We start from the raw sequence: 20,882 nt of genomic DNA on the forward strand, positions 1-20,882 counted from the left end.
CCAGACAGGTATTACAGAGTTCCAGAGGCACATAAATATTTGTATAAGAGCCCTAGAGCTGACCCAGAAACTATTATTCAAGGGCCTAAGGGTGTCAGGGCTTCTGAGGTTAAGAATCCAGTTCCTTTGGATAAAGATTCTAGAGCGTTGGATAGGTGGGGTAAAAAAGTGTACACCTCTTCTACGTTAGCTATGAGGGCTTTAAATTGTCAATTCCATATGCTGAAGTGTCAGAACTTTGTTAGGTCAATTGAAATCTTTCAGTTGGAACAACCTTCACGTCTATGCTTTTCCTCCCCTGCCTCTCCTTACCAAGGTTCTCTTGAAGGTCAGGCGGGACAAGCCTTGCATGATTTTAATAGCACCAGATTGGCCACGACAGCACTGGTATCCTCTGCCGAGGAGTTTAGTTCAGGAGCCTCCTTGGCCTTTGCCACAGCTTCCTCACTTGTTGTCCCAGTCAAGCAGTCATTTGCTCAATGTCAGGGTGCAGTCCCTGCATCTAACGGCCTGGCGTATTCTGTTTTAGAGCCTGTGGGTTCTCAGCTTCCTCAACAGGTTTTAGATGTCATTTTGGAAGCTAGGCGGCCCAGCACTAGAAAAGTTTATGCTGATAAATGGAAGAGATTTTTTCTTTGGAGCACAACAAAGGACTTTGATGTCTCGGTACCTAATTTGAGTTTTACACTACAGTACCTTACTGAGTTACTAGACAAGGGTTTGTAATTTTCCTCTGTGAAGGTTCATGCTGCAGCCATTTCTGCTCACTATGATTGTGACCCTCCTTTATTTTCTCACCCTTTGTTTAAGCAATTTCTTAGAGGGGCAAAAAATATAAGACCCCCACGTAGAGCTCCTACTCCTTCCTGGGATCTCAATTTTGTGTTGGAGAAGCTTACTTTGCCTCCTTTTGAACCTGCAGCTACGTCTGAATTGAAGTTTTTGTCTTGGAAGACTGCCTTTTTGTTGGCCATTACTTCTGCTAGAAGGGTATCTGAATTGCAGGCTCTCATGGCAGTTGAACCCTTTCTAATATTCCATAAGGATAGAGTTTCTTTGTGTACTAACCCTACTTTCATGCCAAAAGTGATTTCTAATGTGGCCTTGAACCAGTCTATCCATTTGCCTACCTTTTATGCTGATCCCCAAAATAAGGGGGAAAAACTCTTGCATTCTTTGGATATACACAGGCAGTTACGTTATTATTTGAGCAGAACTAAGGAGTTCAGACAGACTCAACAGTTATTTGTTTCTTTTGCTTTGGGTTCACAAGGGAAAGCTGTTTCAAAGCAGTCTATTTCAAAGTGGATTGGTAATTGTATTGCTTTTTGTTATTCTCATCATGGGAAGGATGTTCCTGCTGGGATTAGACCTCATTCCACTAGGGCTACTGCCACTTCTACTGCTTTTTTGAGGGGTGTAGCTACTAAGGATATTTTGGAAGCAGCTACTTGGAGTTCAGTTCATACTTTTACTAAACATTACCATCTCCCTCTTTTCTCCAAGTCCAGGGCTGGGTTTGCCACTGCAGTCTTACAGGGCATTTTAGCAGCCCCTAATGCTTTTTAGTTTGCCAGCCTCCCTTTTCCTTTGCTTTGGGATTCTACCCACAGGTTATGACTGCAGCAATGTGAGACGAAGAACATAGTACAGTTTTGTACCTACCATAAATGTAGATGTTCAAGGATCCACATTGCTGCAGTCCTATTTTCCCTCCCTCCTTCCCCTCTTTGTTTTGGGGGTGTTGTTGTTGTTTGTTGTTATTGTTCCTTGGGGATAATTATTATTTTTCTCCTTTTGTGGCTCTGGCCTTTTCTTTTTAAGGCCTTCTGACATCTGGGGCAAGAAAGACTGAGGATATGGCGTCGGTCATGCGCTTAAGTACTACTACGTACTGACGTCAGCTCCGGGCGCCCATGACCGACGCCAGCCTAACTCTTTGGTATTCGGGCCGACCGAGGACAGCAGACTACCCACAGGTTATGACTGCAGCAATGTGGATCCTCAAACATCTACATTTATGGTAGATACAAAACTGTACTTTTTAACTCCTAGCCAAGAAGATGCCTTCTGTATGACCTTAGTTCAGATGATCCTGTGTCTAGCTGATGAAAATTGTTTATGCTTTTTAGATGTTCAGGATACTTGACTACACATCAGAATTCCCCGGTAGTACTGGAAGTTCTTGCATTTCATAGTTGGACCCAGTCACTCAGAGTTCCAGTTTCTTTCATTTGGTGTTATGTCAGCCTCCAGGGTGCCTATGGTTACAGCAGATCTGCATCTGCAGGGAAGAAAAGTAGTACCCTGATTGGATGAGTGCTTGCTCACTGCGCCTTCTCAGGCTCAGCTTTTTCTGGTAAGGTTGTCTCGTATCTCTTTGTGTTTCAGTCTCTGGGCTTAACTCAGAATGTCAGCAAGTCCCAGTTGTAGCCATCTCAGAGGCTAGAGTTCATGGCTATCAGTTTAATACCTTGACCTGCAGGGCGAAGCTCCCTGCTGGTAGGATTCAGGTTTTGATCTCCAAAGTTGCAGCTTTTATGGATTCCTCCATAGTGCTGCCTGTTTACTGCCTCAAGGTGCCTGGCTTCATTGTATTGATCATTTACATGATTTCCTTGTCCGATTATCATATGAGAGTTCTTCAGTGGATTAGTCAGATTTAGTCGTTGAAGTTAGTGATATCGCTAGAGTGTGAGATCTATGCATATTTGACATGAACGCAATACATGTCTGAGAGGTGGGCTCCAACAGTCTTTAAGTTGGCAGTCCCATCCATCTTCCCCAAGCTCAGGTTATACTACTCACAAATACATTGTCTCTGGGGATAGCAGAGAATAGTTCCCTTTCCATTTGCTGGGCAGCCTGTGTGGTAGCTGCTAACACAGCATCATAATAAAAATGAAGTTGTCAGTTCATCTTGTAAAGGGAGTGTTTATTCAGAGCAGTCCCAGAAGATCACAATGTGTGAGAACTAAAGGAGGTGGTGTTCTCAATATTCATTAAAGATAAATACATGTCTAGATTGGTTAAACAGCACGGTTCCCATGAATTACTTCCTATGCAATTGACTGTAGGCAAGGCCCTTCTTCAGGTGATTTCCAGCTATAGGACCCCCCCCCCACCTCCATGAATCAGGAAATCCACTCATCTTACTTGGATCTACTTGAGCCAGTCAAGGTACAACCAAACACACTGTTTTTTGGTGACTTTAATTACTTATCCATTGATTGGGTAAATTATATGTGTTCTAACTGACTTGCCCAAAGGTTCCTGGACTTCGTTAACTCCAGTGCCCTGAACCAGCTGGTTGATGGGGCTCAAGCATCCTAAATCTGATTCCCATCAACATGAGGGACTGCTGCATCACTCCATTGTGTGGTCATCAGTGATGAGATCTGACCACAAGTTAGTCTCACTAGAAGTAACTATAACACATGACCCCCCCCCCCCCCCCCTTAGCAGCAACTAGACTAAAAAACTTCTCCAAGGCCAGTTACAGCCTGTTATGTGACAGCATAAATAGCTTCATAGCCCCTCCCCTACTGACGGAACAGACACCCATGCTGAGTTATACACCAATGCTTTATATGAGCATCTGTATAGTTGTATTGATTCTGCCGTGCAGGGTAGAACCAAAGCAAGATCTTCAAGGAAAAACAAACCTGCCTGGTGGACAACTGCCATTAATAGACTATACAGTAGGAGAAAGAAATTGCTGTCTAAGCGTAGAAAGGAACAGTTTCAAAACCGGAAACACTCCCTCTTCAACTTAAGCAAATAAGACTCCCAATGAAGTCCTCCAAAGTTAACTACGGATCCAAATTAGCTTCCCTAACTAAGGATAACCACAAGGCGTTCTTTAGTTACATCCATAACCTCAAAGGTAAGGCCCAGGTTTGCGCTGAACTCATAGTTAATGGTACTACATATACAGAACCTGTGGATATAACAAACCTGCTGGCTAACATGTTCAGTGAAAACCTCACTCCCCTGTCTCCGCCACATAAACCACAAAGCATCCCTTACACCTGTCCTCCACCTAGTATCTCAGAGGAGCAGGTCTTAAACCCCCTTTCCAAGGCCAGAAATGCAGCCTCTATGGAACCAGACAACATCCTGGACTGTGTTCTACATGGGTTAAAACAGGAATTGGCATCGCCATTGGGAATGCTTTTCAATCACAGCCTAAACACTGGCACTGGCTTCATCCTAGCAGAATGGAAAATGGCTACCATCATCCATTTGCACAAAGGGGGGTGCATCCACTGACCCCAGGAACTGTACACCCATTCGGCTGACCAGCCTCATGTGCAAGGCCCTGGAATGAATCATCATGGACCTTATTAACAGTGATATAGGAAATCTCCAAACATTCAACCATACCCAATTTGGCTTTGTCGGGGGGAGATCTTGCCTGTTAAACTTGGTGGACTTCTTCAAGACAGTAACCAAAGCCCTAGATAAGGGCAAATCTGTGCTTACAGCCTACGTAGACTTAGCCAAGACCTTTGACAGAATTCCCCACTCAGGCATCTTTGATAAACTCGCCCATATATTGTCAGGTGAGTTGCAAACTGGCTCACTGATAGAATTCATACAGTCAAAATAGGGGACTCCGCCTCCTCCAGTAGACCCGTAACCAGTGGGGTTCCACAGGGATTGGTTTTGGGACCCTTATTGTTCGGAATCTGCTTCTCTGAAGTACAGGATAAAACTAAAGGACTGTGGGTTGAGCTTGCCGATGACTGCAAACTGGGAGCGATCACTGAAACCCCTAGAAATTTCAACATCCTGGAAGAAGGTCTTAAGCAGACTAATGACTGGTGCCAAAGTCGTGGTCTTTAAACTTAATGCAAAAATAAATAAATAAATAAATAATACATAATTATTGCCTTTGGCAAGGGTGATGTTCCTGCAGACTACCACATGAATAGCAATACCTACCCTAAGCACAAAGTCAGTGGTGAGAGATCTGGGCACATGGGTCGACAGCAAACCTTTAACTTTGATCATCATGTCTCCACAATGATAAGAAGGGCATTTTATATTGCTCATCTCATAAGTAAGGGTATTGCCTCCAGAAAAAAAGAGGTTATAACCCCCTGTACTCTTCCCACATCAGGCAAATAATAGAGTGCATCACTACCTTTGGTATGTCCTTTCCAAACACCTGCAGTAATTGGAGAGACCACAAAGGTTCCTTACAAAATAATTCAGGGTCTTTAAGGTCTGTCTTATGCGGACAGACCAAAATCATTATCAATTTACTCTTTGTCATACAGACTGCTCTGATGCGATCTGTGCCTTGCATATAGAGCAGTCTCTAGCCCAGCTTTAAAGGAAATGCTGCACATTCACGAGTCAAATGGCACACGGGGTCACTTGTTTACAGGACCTTAACCTGGTATGTGACATCAACAGAACTTGTTGGAGAGACAGATTTGTCTCACAGAGGTTGCCCCACCCTTGGAACAAGCTTCCTATTCATGTTAAATCCCTTGTTGGCCCTATTTAAGCATAATTTGGACTATTGGATGGGTAACCGGAAATTCACCCTGGGGGGGGGGTGGTTTCTACCTGTGTCCCTCTTGAACAGAGGCCGTAGGTACTGATTTTAGTGTTTGGTTGAACCATACACCCTTGGGAGCACGGGTTGAACTTGGCTAGGCTTGTAAGAGCCCTGGGCCGTTAGCCTAGTAACCTCATATGATCCTGTGATCAGTACATTTCTATAAATGTTTTGTTTGTAAAGGTGTGGGTGGCTTTATTTTCTGTTTCTCTCATTTCTTGGCATTTGATATAACCTTCATTTATTTGTTTTTTGCATTTCCATTGACAGCAATGCCAGAGGCATGTTTTTATATATTGTAATTATGTATTATTTTAAATACACATTTATAGAAATGTGTATATATGTGTGTATGTTTGTGTATATTTATAGATATATATGTTTATATGTTATTTATATGTACACATACACGTGTGTGGTATGTAAGCACATGTGTATACAATTATATGTATGTGTATAATTAGCAGCAGCAATATATTTTATATGATGGCATGTGTGTACTATATGTAGTGGAATTTGGCTTTATTGTCCTGTATATCTACTAGTTGTTGTGACTTTCGGCTTTTCCCGGTTAGGGGTCGCCACAGCGGAACTCCGGTCCACTAATGATTGTCAGTAGATTTTTGTTTTTTTTTTTTTACGTGCCAAGTTGCCAGCCATGACACACAACCTTCAACGAAGGTACGCCCATTCACACATGTCTCCACACAGAAGACGCTCTAGCTGAGAATCGAACAGGACAACGTCTTACTGTGAGGCGACAACGCTACCGCAGCACCACCACCGCAGTAAAGACTTAAAAAGTGAAGAGTCATGGACATTCAGAAACCTTGTAGGAGAAGCACTAATTTGCCCTTTAAGGGGTCTGTTGCAAATATTCTATGGGTCTCCATTACAAGAGGTTTGAAGAATTACATGGTGAAGATTACAGCTTACCTGTGTCTTTTTTTTTTAAATTTTTACTTAATGGTTTGTCTATATGACCTTTTTCCCCTTTAATTTGTGTGTGTGTATATGTATGCATTTATAAATACAATATATATATATATATATTTATATTTGTGTGTCTATATATAATCTATGTATATTTATATCTATTTTTATATATACGTGTGTGCACGTGTGTATGTATGTGTGTGTGTGTGTGTGTATATATATATATGTATATATGTGTATATATATATATATATATATATATATATATATACACACACACACACACACACACACACACACACACACACGCACACATACACATACGTATGCATACACACATATGTATGTAATGGGGGGTAGGTAGTTAAACTAACTAGTCACAATGCACAGTTTCTTTTTGCAGTCAGTAATACAAAAAAAAACATGTTTTAGATGGGGGGTTTGCCACCCAAAACCCTCCCACTGATGCGTGGGCTGTGTCCCCATACCTCCTACCTCATATGTGCTAATTCCACATTCGCACAACTGTGGTCAAAAGGGAAGCACCATAAAAGAAGCCACTGTCTCTGTTATGCAACTCAGTAGCTCCTGCACCATATTACAAATGCATTCAGTGACCTGCAATAGTAAATGGGAAGGATGCTGGTAGATCCCACACTGTATTACAAATGCGTTCAATGGCTTGTGATAGTGAGCAGGAAGGGTGCTGATAGAAACGAAAACAAAATGTTAAACTACAGCACTTGATCCATTGTTAATAATTAGTGACCAGACTTCCAAATAATGCTCAAAAATAAAAGTCCAAAAACTGGTTTAACTTCTTCTTATACAGCTTTTTCAACGTGTAATGAAAAAAGAGCTGCATGCATCCTGCTTTTGTAACAAAATCGTATGGAAAACAGTCCTGTGATAAATGATCATGCGATAAGCATTGACAAATGATTGTTGATGGTTTATTGTAGTCATTTAGAAATATCAAAATAATATTGAAGTGAATAAAATGCATCACAATAGTACTGCACAAGTAGACTGCGAATTATCATAAAAATGTGTTCATAGCTGCTCATTTAAACCTGATGGGCCTTCTGTGTGGAGTCTGCATATCCTCCCGCGGTTGGGTAGCGTTCGAAAGACATGCATGCGTAAATGGGCGTGCCTTTGTTGAAGGTTGGGCGTCGAGCTGGCACCTCAGCATTTCGTACAAAATCTACTGCCAGTCATTAGCAGACCGAAAGACAGAAGAAGATATAATGCCCTAGTTTGAATAATCCAAATGCAGAAGTTCTCCATGATAGCCTACAGAAAATACACACCCTATGTGTGATCAAGTCATAAAAATGTCTCTGTCATCGAAGATCTAGGGATTGTGGTAGGCAGCAGTTTGACCACTGCATTTCTGTCAAAGTTAAAGAAACATATTTGGTGGCCCATCTTATTTTTAAGGACAAGTCTGATCATTCCATGTATATCAGTGTACCACTCACTGTATATCTCTCAGATGTGACACACTGTTGAATGCATTACTGAATTTTGTCTTTAAGCAAGGCACCTATTTGAATTTGAAAAGGTGCAACAATTCTTTCTAGAACAATCACAAGATTAGAAGACTTGGAACAGTTTAAAAAGGTTTTAAGAGCTATTGTTATGCTCTGTTTCTTACAGATTACTTAGTACCCAAAAATGTGACAGATTACACAACAGGTTCTAAGAATATGGAATAAGATTTGTTTTACTATCAGAAGTCTTTCATTAGCTTCCTTAATAAAGTGTGTGTGGGTGTGGGTGTGGATGTGTGGGGGTGGGTGTGTATGTTTTACGTATAGAAAATGTCCGCATGAAGTTTGCGGAAGTAGAAAATACCAACATGGGATTATGGTAGTCAAAGTCACCTTTTATTTTAAGATGTCAAGAATTGCCAGTTCAGTTGTGTTTGTCTTTATTTTTCAAAAACTCAATAGGCCTGAGGTGTGCTTTGCTTTACATAGAGCTCCATTAGGTTGGGTGATGTATAGAAGCAACTGGCATGATTGGGAGATCACTGTCTTTGATATTAAATCAAGTGGAAGTGATTGCCTGTGGTGTGCATGCTATAACAAGTGTGTGTGTGTGTGTGGGGGGGGGGGGGGGTTTAGGAGAGGGTGCATGTGACCCAATTAAGGAAGATGAGGGAAAAGGTAATTGTTGTGATGGTTAGACTTCCTTTGAAATGTGAATTTTACTGCTGATCATTTTCCTTCTAATCCTAGTTTTATTTTTAGCAATTTATTTAGCCTTCTGTATTCGGATCATTAAGCGCCTTTCACTGTTCTGTCTTATTCACTTCCACACTGGCTGGCTGTAGTCCGATTGCCAGCTAAGGTTATAGTCTGTGCTGGAGGCAGCCACCATCCTCTGGTCATTTTGATATTTTTATTATTTTTTCTTTTCTTCAGTCCTGCAGTACAGTTGTGGCATACATTGATGATAATGTTGACAAGCTGTAAATATGCTGGGGTGTGCCCCTGTGTCTTGCGGCTGGGCTGGAGTCAACAGTCTCCACATTTGTGTGTAATCCTTGTTAAGAATTGCTTCCCTGCCTCTGAGGTAGGTGAACTAGCAAAACTGTTGCTCCTTCCCACCCCCGCCAGCGAACTATTTAGAGACTAAATCAACTGGTCATTTACAAGTTTCCTGAATCACAGACTGGGATCCATCCCTTTGTCTCATGGAACCTGCTAGATCTAGTTGTCTTTTATAATGATGTGCCAGGAAAGATGCAGTGAGGTTCATCCATTTCTTATGCAAGTTTCTGAAGCATCAAGTGATTAAATTGCATTTTAAGTAGATGTCAGTTACAGGAATGAAACCCAGGTGTGCTACGTGCAGGCACACTTACACTATTAACATTTTATTGCTAATGTTTTGCAAGTAGATTTTATAGTATCCTGAAATAACGTGAATATAATTTTCCATTTCCATCTTTTTTGATAGAATAACTCTGATAATGAAGTGGATGTTCTCAGTATCTTGCCAAAGGGCTGGCAGCCAGAGGAACCTGTTAGTCAACCATATTACTTGATGGTGCCTTCAACCAAAGTCACATTTGTGTCATGGCAGTACCGGTTTGTCATCGAACTGGACTTGAGCCCATCTACTGGGATTGTGGTGAGTTGGATATTTGTTTATTGACATTTGATTACTGGGAAAGTCCAACTGGGTACAAGCCCAATTTCAGTGGACGCTCAGGGAGAAAAGCTCCAAATTATTGCAAAACATTTTAAGAACAATAATTGCACAATTTTAAAAAGTAAAATGTAGATATTACATGGATAGCTCTTTTCTTCATAAAAATTTATATGCAGAGTAATGGAAAAGGTGAGAAGATGAGTGTGAGCACTTGGTTGTTAACTGCCTGTTTGTTGTACATTACAAGAGCGAACAGCAGCATTTTGTCTATTTTTTTGTATGTAGCTGCAATTAACAAAAAGACAATACTCCGTAAAATGTAGAGAAATATTTTGTTAGTATGTAAACTGTTGCAAAAGTAACCTTTTTGTAGAGTACAGGTTGTTGGACTCTTTCACAGTGAGCCTCTCTGACCACATTAATGCTTTGAGCTGTCTTCAGGTAGTAGTGAAACAAGCTTGCCTTTGTGATTGTTTTATTTTTCTTTCATAATATATCTTTGCATCTTTTTTTAACATATTAAAGTGGCTCATCATCATTATTTTAACAGCATTACTAAAGTGACTTGTGCACGAGTTTCTTTCACAGTGGCTATCCAAGTCAGCTTCTTTGGGTTAGATCACATTTTTCATATTGTTGAAACTAAGGATCTGTCTGGGCCCACTTTGGAAAAAAAATAAAATGCATATTTTTTTTTCTTTTATCATTGTACAGTTAATATTTAGGCAAGTTTTCATATATGTTATTGTTATCCTTTTGTCGATTAGCTTGAGGAATGTGAACCTATATTTTCTTGTCTGTGAGTGATAAAGCTGCTTTCCGTTTTATCTGCTACATTTTGTTTTCCGTTTTTAGAAATCTGCTTGGCCTGGTGTTTTTGTTTTATGTGAGAGAGACACACTTAAGTTAGCTAGTCTGCACATTTCACATTGTTTTCCATTGATTAAATTGTTTGACTGGTACTTAAATACACCTTTTCCCTAAACAGCTGTCAGTGAAATCTTTCCAAGCTTTTCTGCTGCTCTAGGAGCAACTCAGTTGTGCACTGAGCATCATTGCCTTATTGATCAACTTTAGCCTGCACAAAGTATAGGTCTCTGTAGTCTTGGCAATACTAGCACAGTCCTGTCAAATTAACCCGTTCCCTTCCATAATAAAACATACAGTAAGAGCTTGCTATCATGGACAGGCAGTTTCCCATCATCTCTCTGGCCAGCCTGATAAACATGGTCTTCTTGCGGCAATGTACCGATTGTCTCGTGTACTGAAAATTACTTACTGAATCAAACAAATACTTTATCTGAGAGCTGTAGTTACACTATGAAATTGGAAACAAGACTCTCGCATAAGGACAGGTTGCCAAACAGATTGTCAGCACAGACATACTTCCCACACTAAATAAGGACACAATATATAAACCCACATAAGCAGAGGTACTAGATAGTAACTTACAAGATCATAGGCCTCCCAAACAGAAACTAGTTACACACACAACAATGCAAAAAACAACCTCGCCACATAATAGCATGCGTGCACACACACACACACACAAACAAACATGTCTCAACAAATAAGCCCATAAGGCATAACACCACAAAACCTAATGTACTGATCATAGGTGACTGTATTGCGAGAAACATGGATGTTCCCCTCACCAGGCTGGATAAGGAGTGGGTTACGGTTAGCTGCTTGTCAGGTGCCAGGATCCATCAAGTCACTCAAGCACTCAAATTACTCCACCACTAGTACTCTGTATGATTCAGTCATAGTCCATATGGGGTGAATGACTTGAGATGTATCTCACTGGACTATATGAAGGGAGACATGACTGAGCTCTCAGATTATCTCACAGGTAGGTTTAAGCCTAATCTTAAGCAGAATTCTTCCTTCTCCAAGGATGATGCTGTAACACAAACAAAAAAGGATTGACTTTAATAACTGGCTCAGCCTCTGGTGTCAGTCCAAGTGGATCCAGTATCTGTCATCCTGGGAAGACATGGTTAACAGACCATGCTGCTTTGTCAAAGATGGTCTGCAGCCATTTCCTCTAGGCTTTCAGATACTGGAAAAGGCATTAGCCACTCCTATTGTGCTTTTTTTAGGCACTGTCAAAATAACTAACCTCCCAGTGTGACAAAATCCTTTATCTAGATAAACTCAAAGTACTGTTGCTTAATGCTAGGAGTCTAAACGAGAAACTGCACTCCCTGGAAGCACTCCTCACTTTGGAAGATGCTGATGTTTGTACAGTCACTGAGACCTGGTTCATAGATGAGGAAAGCACCCTTGCTTTGCAGGGCTACAATGCCTGAGAGTGAAAGAACCAAAGGAGGAGGAGTATCCATCTTAAGGATAAGTACACCTCAAGACTGGTCAGGTAGTATGAGTCTCTTGAAATACTCCATGTCCAGTTAACTTTATGCAAAGTCCCCTACCACATCATAGCTAGCTGTAGATCCCCCACTGTGAAACAGGAAAAGCATATCCTATACCTGGACTTACTGGAGTCACTTGCCATGCAGCCCAGCACCTTACTCATGGGTGATTTTAATTATACTACTATTGACTGGGAAACATGCATGACCACAAAGATACTGGCTCAGAGGTTCTTGGACTTTGTGAATGCAAATGCTCTGAGACAGCTAGTCGGCACACACATGAGGCACGCATGTCCTGGACATAGTATTGACTAACATCTGATCATGAAGGGATTCACATCCAGATCAAGTGAGGTCACTGTTCCCCTGTACTCTTCACTTATCAGACCAATGATCGAGTACAGTGCCCCATTCGGGATGTATCTCACCCGACACCCGCAGCAATTGGAGAGACCCCAAAAGTTCCTCACCAAAAGGATAAAGGGACTCCAAAACCTGTCATATACTGCCAGACTGAAGAAACTCCAACTCTATTCAGTTGCATACCGTCTGCTCAGAGGTGACCTGTGCCTGACATACAAGGCCATGACCAACCCGGAATTAATGGTTGGTTAATTCCACCTCAAAAAATCCAAATCCATGCTCCACCTCAAAAAATCCAAATCCACCAGAACCACTAAAGCAAGTGACTTAAACCTTAGCATGGATATAAATAGGATGTGCTGGAGGGATAGATTTATCACCCAGAGACTCCCCATGCTGTGGAATAAAATCCCGGTCCATGTGAGGCAGAGCACCTCGCTGGCTCTGTTCAAGAGAAATCTTGACAGGTGGATGGGAGATCGTAGGTTTACCCCGGGAATCATCTCTGTGTCACTGCTGGACAGAGGCACAACAAACTAATGGGCACATTATTTCTAACGTAAGGGGTGGTGTAAGCCACATAACTTTGGGCTAGGCTTATAAATGCCTTAGGGCAGATAGCCTAGTATAAACCTATGAACCTATAAGAAGCTTTCCAGTGAGCTAGCACGTGTATATACATACTGAGCACGTGTAAGAAAGACTGCCATTTTGTAGTGAGCTGCAGTGGTGTAAACATGTATGTATGTGTAGTAGTCAGTTCGTTTGTTTATGTTTTATCCTGATATGTTTGTATGTAAAAGTATATAAACGAACACGCGAGTCTCTTCGTCTTAACTAGCTGCACAAGATGAATGACATGGTGTCAGAATGGGATCCACAGTAAAGACCATGAAGAACTTGGATAAAGCTGCAGGAATATACAGGAGTGGATCATCCCTACTGCTCAAACAATTCGCAAACAGGTCAGAAATGAATTCCAGGTACTAAAACTTGCTTAAATGATTTTTTACTTAACAAATATAAAAGCACTCCGAATGCTCTAAACAAATTCTAGTTAAATGAAATGTCCGAAACTGCAACATATTGATAAATATATTAAAAATAGTTTACGGAAATGTTTGAAACAATATCCGAATCACATAAAATGTATAGAACTAGGAAAAAGAATCCTTTTTTTTTTTTTTGCTGTGTGGTGGTACTTTGCATTAACTAAAGCTATTCAAATTACCCGAAGTGTACAAAGTCTTGCAAGTGTGTGTAGTGTTACAGAGCAGTTACTTTGCAAAATACAGCCATTTCATGAAGTACAGTCTTTTGAAATTTTGAAGAATATATTGTGCATTTGAATGTTGTTACAAGAACCCAGTGTGTGTGCATGCTCGTACATAATTACAAGGGCCATATTTTGCTTTGTGTTTAAGCATACTTTGTTGGCATGGCAGAAGGATTTTGCAGACCAGCTACACTTGTATTTGATAATGTTGCAGAAAATCATTGAGTGTTTGAGCAAGAGTGCAATACTTTCGTACAGGCTGCATTTTCTGACAAAGACATATTTACAAAGGCATTTATTCTGCCTAATTTAGCTGGTTCAGAAGCCATTGAAAGAGAACGTTCATTTGTGTATGCACCTGCTGTGTATGCAGGGAGGGAGAAAACCCCCATATAGTGGTATCGGCTGAAACAAGGGAAGACCCAGAGTGCTTAAAATGTAAATTTAGAGAAATATGTAACCCCCAAATGAGTATTACAATAGAAAGGCACATATTTTACACGAGATCAAAAGATTGGTGAAACTTCAACATATATAACCAGCTTGAGAAATTAGGCTAAAATGTGCAGATTTGATAAATTAAGGGATGATGAGATGATGAAAGACAGGCTTTTGTGGTATTAAAGATGATGCAGTGAGAAAGAATTTGCTTTGATATGGTGATTTAACTTTGAATAAGGCCATTGAGATTTGTTAAATATATGAGCTTACAGAAAAGCATACAAACATGCTTACAAATGAGAAAGTCCTCCTTCCAGCACCTTCCAAAGTTAATGTTGATAGTATGCAGCATGTGGTTAAAAGATACAGGCCTAAGGGTGGGACAACTTCAGTGAAACACAGAACCTTTCTAGCAAATTCCAAAGCATGCTCTGTAAAGTGGACATGCTCAGTGAAGCACAAGGGTGAGTCAGCAAACTCAAAGCATGTGCCCTCACCTAGCCTCATAGTCAACTGTCGTAACTGTGGTCATAATCATGAGCCTAAAAGCGAAACGTGCTTAGCTTTTGGTCAGCAGTGCCAGAAATGTAAAACGTGAAATCATTTTCAAATGTTTAGTAAATCAAAAGAAGTCCCTACTTTTATTAAAAGAGAACATTTAAAGAGACAGGTTGATCAATTAGAAAGCTGTGATCCTACTTTTTATGTTGATGGTGTGTCTGTGCATGATGAAACAGTCAATGCAGTAGATTTTTGGGCAAAGAATGAAGTATTTTGTGCTGTTCTGATTAATGGGAGACCCAGCTCAAAGTTGATATTGGTTTAAAGTGTAATGTTATGTCATCAGAAGCATTTGCTAGAGTAAGAGCTGGTGAGAAGCTTGATTTGTTTAAGTGTGTGAAGCTTGTTGCTTATGGTAGTGAAGAAATTCATGCTGAACGCTCAGTAGTGCTTTCATGTTACTCTGTTATGAACAGCTATGACTTGCAATTTTACGTAGTCAAGAGGCACATAAAGTCATTATTAGGCCTCAGAGATTGTTTGAAATGGGAGTGCTTTCAATTAATGAGAAAGTCCAGCATGTAAGCTTGAAAGACAAGTGTTCTAATTTTGCCCAGACTGTTTTTTCTACCTTTGCTGATCGTTTTGAAGACAAGCTAGGAAAACTCACAAGGAGTGATTTGTTCAGTAGAAGAACCAACTGAATGGGTATCCTCCATGGTACTAGCTGATAAGAAAAGCTCAGATGATATTAGCATATGTATTGATCCTCGAAACCTGAACAAAGCACTGAAAAACAGGTCTATATCACATTGTCGAACTTTTAAAAGTTCGAACGTCATATGGTTGACACCATATGATTGAACTTTTAAAAGTTTGAACGTTTCAACAGAGATCTCCGTACAGTGAGGAATGGAAAGATTTCCCTTTCTGCACTGTAGTGCGATCTCGGAGTTGGTATATTTAAAGAGCAGGGGGTGTGCATGGGCACTTGCCCCCCTGCTTAAACCGTTCAGATAGGTTTTTTCTTTGGCTTATTTTTTTTTAGTACAATTTCGAACTTTTAAAAGTTCGATTATATGGTGTTTGAACTTTTAAAAGTTTGATTATGTAATTCATACACAAAATAACCTCATCATCCAATGTGTACAGTTGAAGAAGTTGCAGCTCTTATGATAAATGCCACTGTTTTTTCTGTCTTACGTAGATGCAAAAAGTTAATTTTGGCAAATTTTGCTTGACCGAAAATCTACATTGTTAACCACTTTCAGTACACCTTTTGGCAGGTACAGATTTTTAAGAATGCCATTTGGGATAGATTCTGCCAGTGAAGTTTTTCAACGTGCAATGGAATAAATTTTTTCCAGTTATCCATGTATTATTGCAGTAGCTTATATTCTTGTAGGAAGCAATGATAAAGTTGAACATGATGGAAACCTCAGGAAAGTTCTAGAGCGTGCTCATGAAGTGAATCTTAAGCTGAATCCTCAGAAGTGTATATTCAGGCTATGAGAAGTTACTTATGTTGGTCATTTGTTTACTAGTTCAGGTTTACGGCCAGATCCTTCCAAGCAATCGGCAATTCTTGAGATGCCAGCTGCAGACAATGTCCAAGCCGTACAATGTTTTCTTGGCATGTTTAATTATCTATGCAACTTCCTTCCAGATTTGAGCCAACTTTCAGCTTTCTTAGTGGAGCTGACATGCAAAGATGTAACTTGGTCCTGGTTAGAACAACACCAAAGAGCATTTCATGTCCTGAAACAGAATTACCAGTCCACCTACTTTTAAGATACTGTAATGTTCACAAACCCATAACTTTTTCTTGTGATGCTTCTAAATTTGGTCTTAGTGCAGTCATTCTTCAAGAGGATAGACCAGTATCCCATGCATCAAGAACTCTAACCCAAACCGAGATGCAGTGTGCTCAAATAGTGAAAGAATTATTGGCAATTGTGTTTGCATGGTCGAAGTTCCATGATTATTTTTATGGCCAACCTATTCAAATTGAGACCGACCACCAGCCTGTAGTCACTATTTTGAGAAACCCATATCTCCTGCGAGATTGCAACGCATGATGTTGCAAAAGTATAATTTCAGTCTTGTTTACACAAAAGGCAAACGTCTTTATCTTGCTAATACTTTATCCAGATCACCCAGAAAAACCACTGAACAGCATGAAAATGAGCAATCTGATTTTGAAGTCATGGAAGTGAGAAATTTTTCTTCCACGCATCCTGATGAGCTTAAAACTCATACAGCTTTAGATCCTTTTTCTCCAGAAGCTCAACCACTTTATCAGTCGAGGATGGCCATCAAAGCAATCTTGTTCACTACTAGAAGTGCAGCAGTATTTTCCCTACAGAGATGAGATTTTGTCTGACAATGGTATCATCATGAAAGGTCCAAAAGTGATTGTTCCAAAATCCTTGCAACAAGAGTATATTAACATCTTGCTTCGTGGCCACCCAGGAACGGATTCTACCAAAAGAAAGGTGAGAGGACTAGTATTTTGGCTTTCTGTGTCCAGAGGTATTACAAGAGTGCTTTCGTCTTGTTCTGTTTGTAATGGTACTAAACTGTATCAACAGAAAGAACCTTTTCAGCTAAACCAGATTCCTGAACTACCTTGGTCGACAGTAGCTACAGACCGTTTCAAATGGAATGGTCAGCATTGCTTGGTATTAGTAGACTGTTATTCAAGTTGGTTTGAAATTGACCTCCTTCCTAATCTCGCATCCAGTACTGTCATTAGTAAGATGAAGAGACATTTTTCTGTCCATGGTGGTCCACACAGTCATTTCTGACAATGGTGCACAGTTTACAAGTCAGCAGTTCAAGAGATTGGCTGAAGAGTGGGATTTATTCATGTTACGAGTAGTCCTGAGTACCCGCAGTCAAATGGTTTGGCAGAAGGTGCAGTTCAAAGTGCAAAACAGTTGTTAAAATGAGACAATACCAATGTTTTTCTAAATCTCCTTAATATCAGAAAACATTCCTCGTGATAATTGTCTTGGTTCACCTGTCCGGAGACTTATGTCAAGACAATCCAAAACCACACTACCAATCAGTAGCAATTTGTTGGTTCCATGTGCAATGAAAGCTCAATTCCTGAAAAAGTGTTTGTCCTAGAAGTCCTATTATGATAAGACCAGCAAACTGCTCAGTTCATTATAAGAAGGGGAGATGGTGAGGATGCAGACAGCAAAAAGTTTTTATCGTATTGGAGTTGTGAAAAGTTTATGTCCAGAGCTGAGATCGTACATCCTGGAATTGCAAGAAATAGACTTTAGATGGAAATGGAAACAGTAATGGCATCCGAGCTAGTATTGCAGCATCTTGCCTGTGATAAAGACTTTAGTTATCAGAGTGACTTACTCAGTGTTCCAGTTCCAGAGGACATTCCAGTAAATATCCCTGTTCCTGAGAATATCCCCAAGAGTCCTAAAGCAGATCGTTTACCAATGACTGTCCCTTTTGCTAAACCCAGTCCTAAGGGAGGATGTAGATTTGTGTGTGTATATACTTTTTAAGAAGCTTTCCAGTGAGCTAGCACATGTATATAAATACTGACCATGTGCATGCAAGACTGCCATTTTGTAGTGAACTGCAGAGGTATAAGCATGTATGTATGTATAGTAGTCAGTCAGTCATTTAGTTCGTTCTTTTATATTTCATGTTGCTGCTATGAATCCTGATATGTTTGTATGTAATAAAGTATATAAATGAACACCTGAGCCTCTTCATCTTAACTAGCTACACAAGACGAGCAACACCTGAAAGGGGTAGCTCTAGTCCTGTTTGATTTACAGATGTGCAACAAATTCACTGGGTTTCAGTGGGTGATTTCTCTGTAAGCCAGACTTAAGTCATCCCTAAGAAGTCTATATGGTACAGATTATAGTGATGGGGACTTTAGTCGGTTTGTGTAATGTACGTGCTGGAGTCCCTTGATCTTCTTTGTTACAAACCTCTGAGGTCCCTTCAGTTGTTGCAGGTGCTTTGTATGGTACATGCCAAAAGGGGCATTAAACTCAATTATGGGCCTGATTAGTGACTAGTATAGAGTGGTTATAAATAACAACTTTTTTCTCTAAAGGCTATGCCTTTGCTAATAAAGTGTGCTATGTAGAAAGCCTTCCTTACTACAAGTAGACACATGGTGGTCAAAGGTAAGGTCGCAGTCTACTTGTAATCCCAAATCCATTACCACTTCGTAGGTACATAGAGTATTGTTGTTAATTTGATAGTGTAAAGGGACATTGTTTTTACCAAAGGGAATGATAATGCATTTATTTGCATTTACTTTGAAACTATGACTAAGGCACCAGTCATTCATCTACATAAGACCCTCCTGAAGTAAACTGACATTATTTGGGGATTTAGTAATTGCACCCAGTTTGCAGATGTCTGCAAACTTGGTCAGCCACAGTCTTTAGTTTTGGCCTGAACTTCTGAGAAGTATATACCAAACAGTAGGGGGCCCAGCACTAACCATTGTGGCACCCCGCTGGTGACAGGGTTTGCTGGTTGATGTGGAGTCACTCACTTTGATACTGTGTGATCAGTTTGTGAGCCAGTTGGCAACCCTTCTTACAACACAGGGATTTGCATTCACTTTGCTAAGTTTATCGGTAATGCCTGAGTGTGGGATTGTGTTGAAGGCCTTGGCCAAGTCGAAGTATGCTGTGTGCATAGATTTGTCCTCGTCAATGACCCTGGTCATATTTTCAAAGAAATCCACCAGGTTTAACAGGCAGGATCTGCCTGCGATGAAGCCAAATTGGGTCGGATCCAGGGTTTGGAGGTTATCTATGTTTTTTATTTATGAGGTCCATGATGATACGTTCCATGGCCTTACAGATGAGGCTGGTCAGACTTATGGCTGTATAATTCCCCAGGTCTGTTGCTAAGTCACCCTTGTGGAGGGGAATAACTGTTGATGTTGTCCACTCTGCAGGAACATACCCTATGGGTAGGCTGTGATTGAACAGGGTACTTAATGGAGATGTTAGTTCATGTTTTAGTTTATATAGAAGACAGCCTAGGATGCCATCTGGTCCCATAGAGGCTGCGTTTTTTTGCCTTGGAGAAGGCTTTAATGATCTGCTCTTCCGATATGTAGGGTGTGGGGAAGTTTGGGACAAGGTTTGTGAAAAGTTTGGATTGGAAAAGGGAGTGAAATTTTCACCAAGTCTGCCCTCCAGCAGGTTTGCTATCTCTGTGGGATCAGTGTGTGTGATACTGTTAGCCGTAAGTTCGGCACATGCTTGAGTCCTACCTTTTGGGCTGCGTACATAGCTGTAAAAGGCCTTATGGTTATCCTTGGTTGTGATTGCCAAGTTTTCTTCAAAGTTATCCTTGTAGGATTTGACATGTTGTCTTATTTGCTTGTTGAGACTGAGACTGGTGCTTTTCTATTGTTGGGGCCTCATCTTAGTTTTCCTAAACAGCAACTTTTTGCATTTGTTGTAAAGTTTGTTGATGCTGGATGTCCACCAGGGTGGCTTGTGTTTACTTGAGGCTCTGGCTTCGATTCTGTGGAACAGCCCAGTCCATACACTTATACAAGTGATTGTACAGGGCTTTAGTGTAAGGTCTGGTGTAGTTACCACTTCCAACTAGGAGTGGGGCCTGGAAAGCATTTATACCTTCCCTTAGGAGGGTATAGTTTGCCTTGGTGAAAATTTTTAGTCGGACTTCACCCTTTGTGAGTTCTGGAGTTAATGCCAGTTCAATGGTGACTGATTTGTGGTCAGATTTAACTAACGAGGGTTTGACAGTCGTGGTAGTGCATCTGTTTGTCATGTTAGTGAGGACCAGATCTAGTATGTTTGTTCCTGTTGTTGGAGTTTGAACAATTTGATGTTAAGTTGTCTGTCTCACCTTCGTTTCTTGCTTGTTGGGATCGGAGCCGATCCTCGGCTCTGACTCGGCCATCTTCTATAGCTCAAGAGCTGCTTACTGGCTCAAGGCTACCCCTTATCCCATGATGCCTAGCGCTAGCTACCCAGATCTCATTTGCCGCTTCAGCTGTGAGGTTTGTTGTTACTGGCTCAGGCTTGTATAGTTTTATTCAACTACTTTTTCAGTCAGATTAGGGCTTTTTCTGGTATTTTATTGTTTAATATAATAGTCGCTTACTAGTTGTTGTTTGTGTATTTGTGGGTTTTCCCTTAGAACTTGTTTTAATTAGTGAGTTCCACCCCCCTCTATCCTTGTGAGTGCTATTAGCTTTTACATAGCCTTT

General features: G+C 40.6%; 1 protein-coding gene across 2 annotated transcripts in view; it reads left to right on the forward strand.

The window, feature by feature from the left end:
* SZT2 (SZT2 subunit of KICSTOR complex) overlaps nucleotides 1-20,882 on the forward strand; it is a 3,556,133-nt gene that overhangs the window by 49,273 nt on the left and 3,485,978 nt on the right. For both annotated transcript variants that reach the window (XM_044085412.1, XM_044085413.1), the window contains exon 3: nucleotides 9,479-9,652. In XM_044085412.1, coding sequence (XP_043941347.1) covers nucleotides 9,479-9,652 — 174 coding nt within the window. The remainder of the gene's footprint in view (nucleotides 1-9,478; nucleotides 9,653-20,882) is intronic.

The sequence above is a fragment of the Protopterus annectens genome, chromosome 10.part0 (assembly GCF_019279795.1).
Source record: "Protopterus annectens isolate FY-2018-M chromosome 10.part0, PAN1.0, whole genome shotgun sequence".
NCBI lineage: Eukaryota > Metazoa > Chordata > Ceratodontiformes > Protopteridae > Protopterus > Protopterus annectens.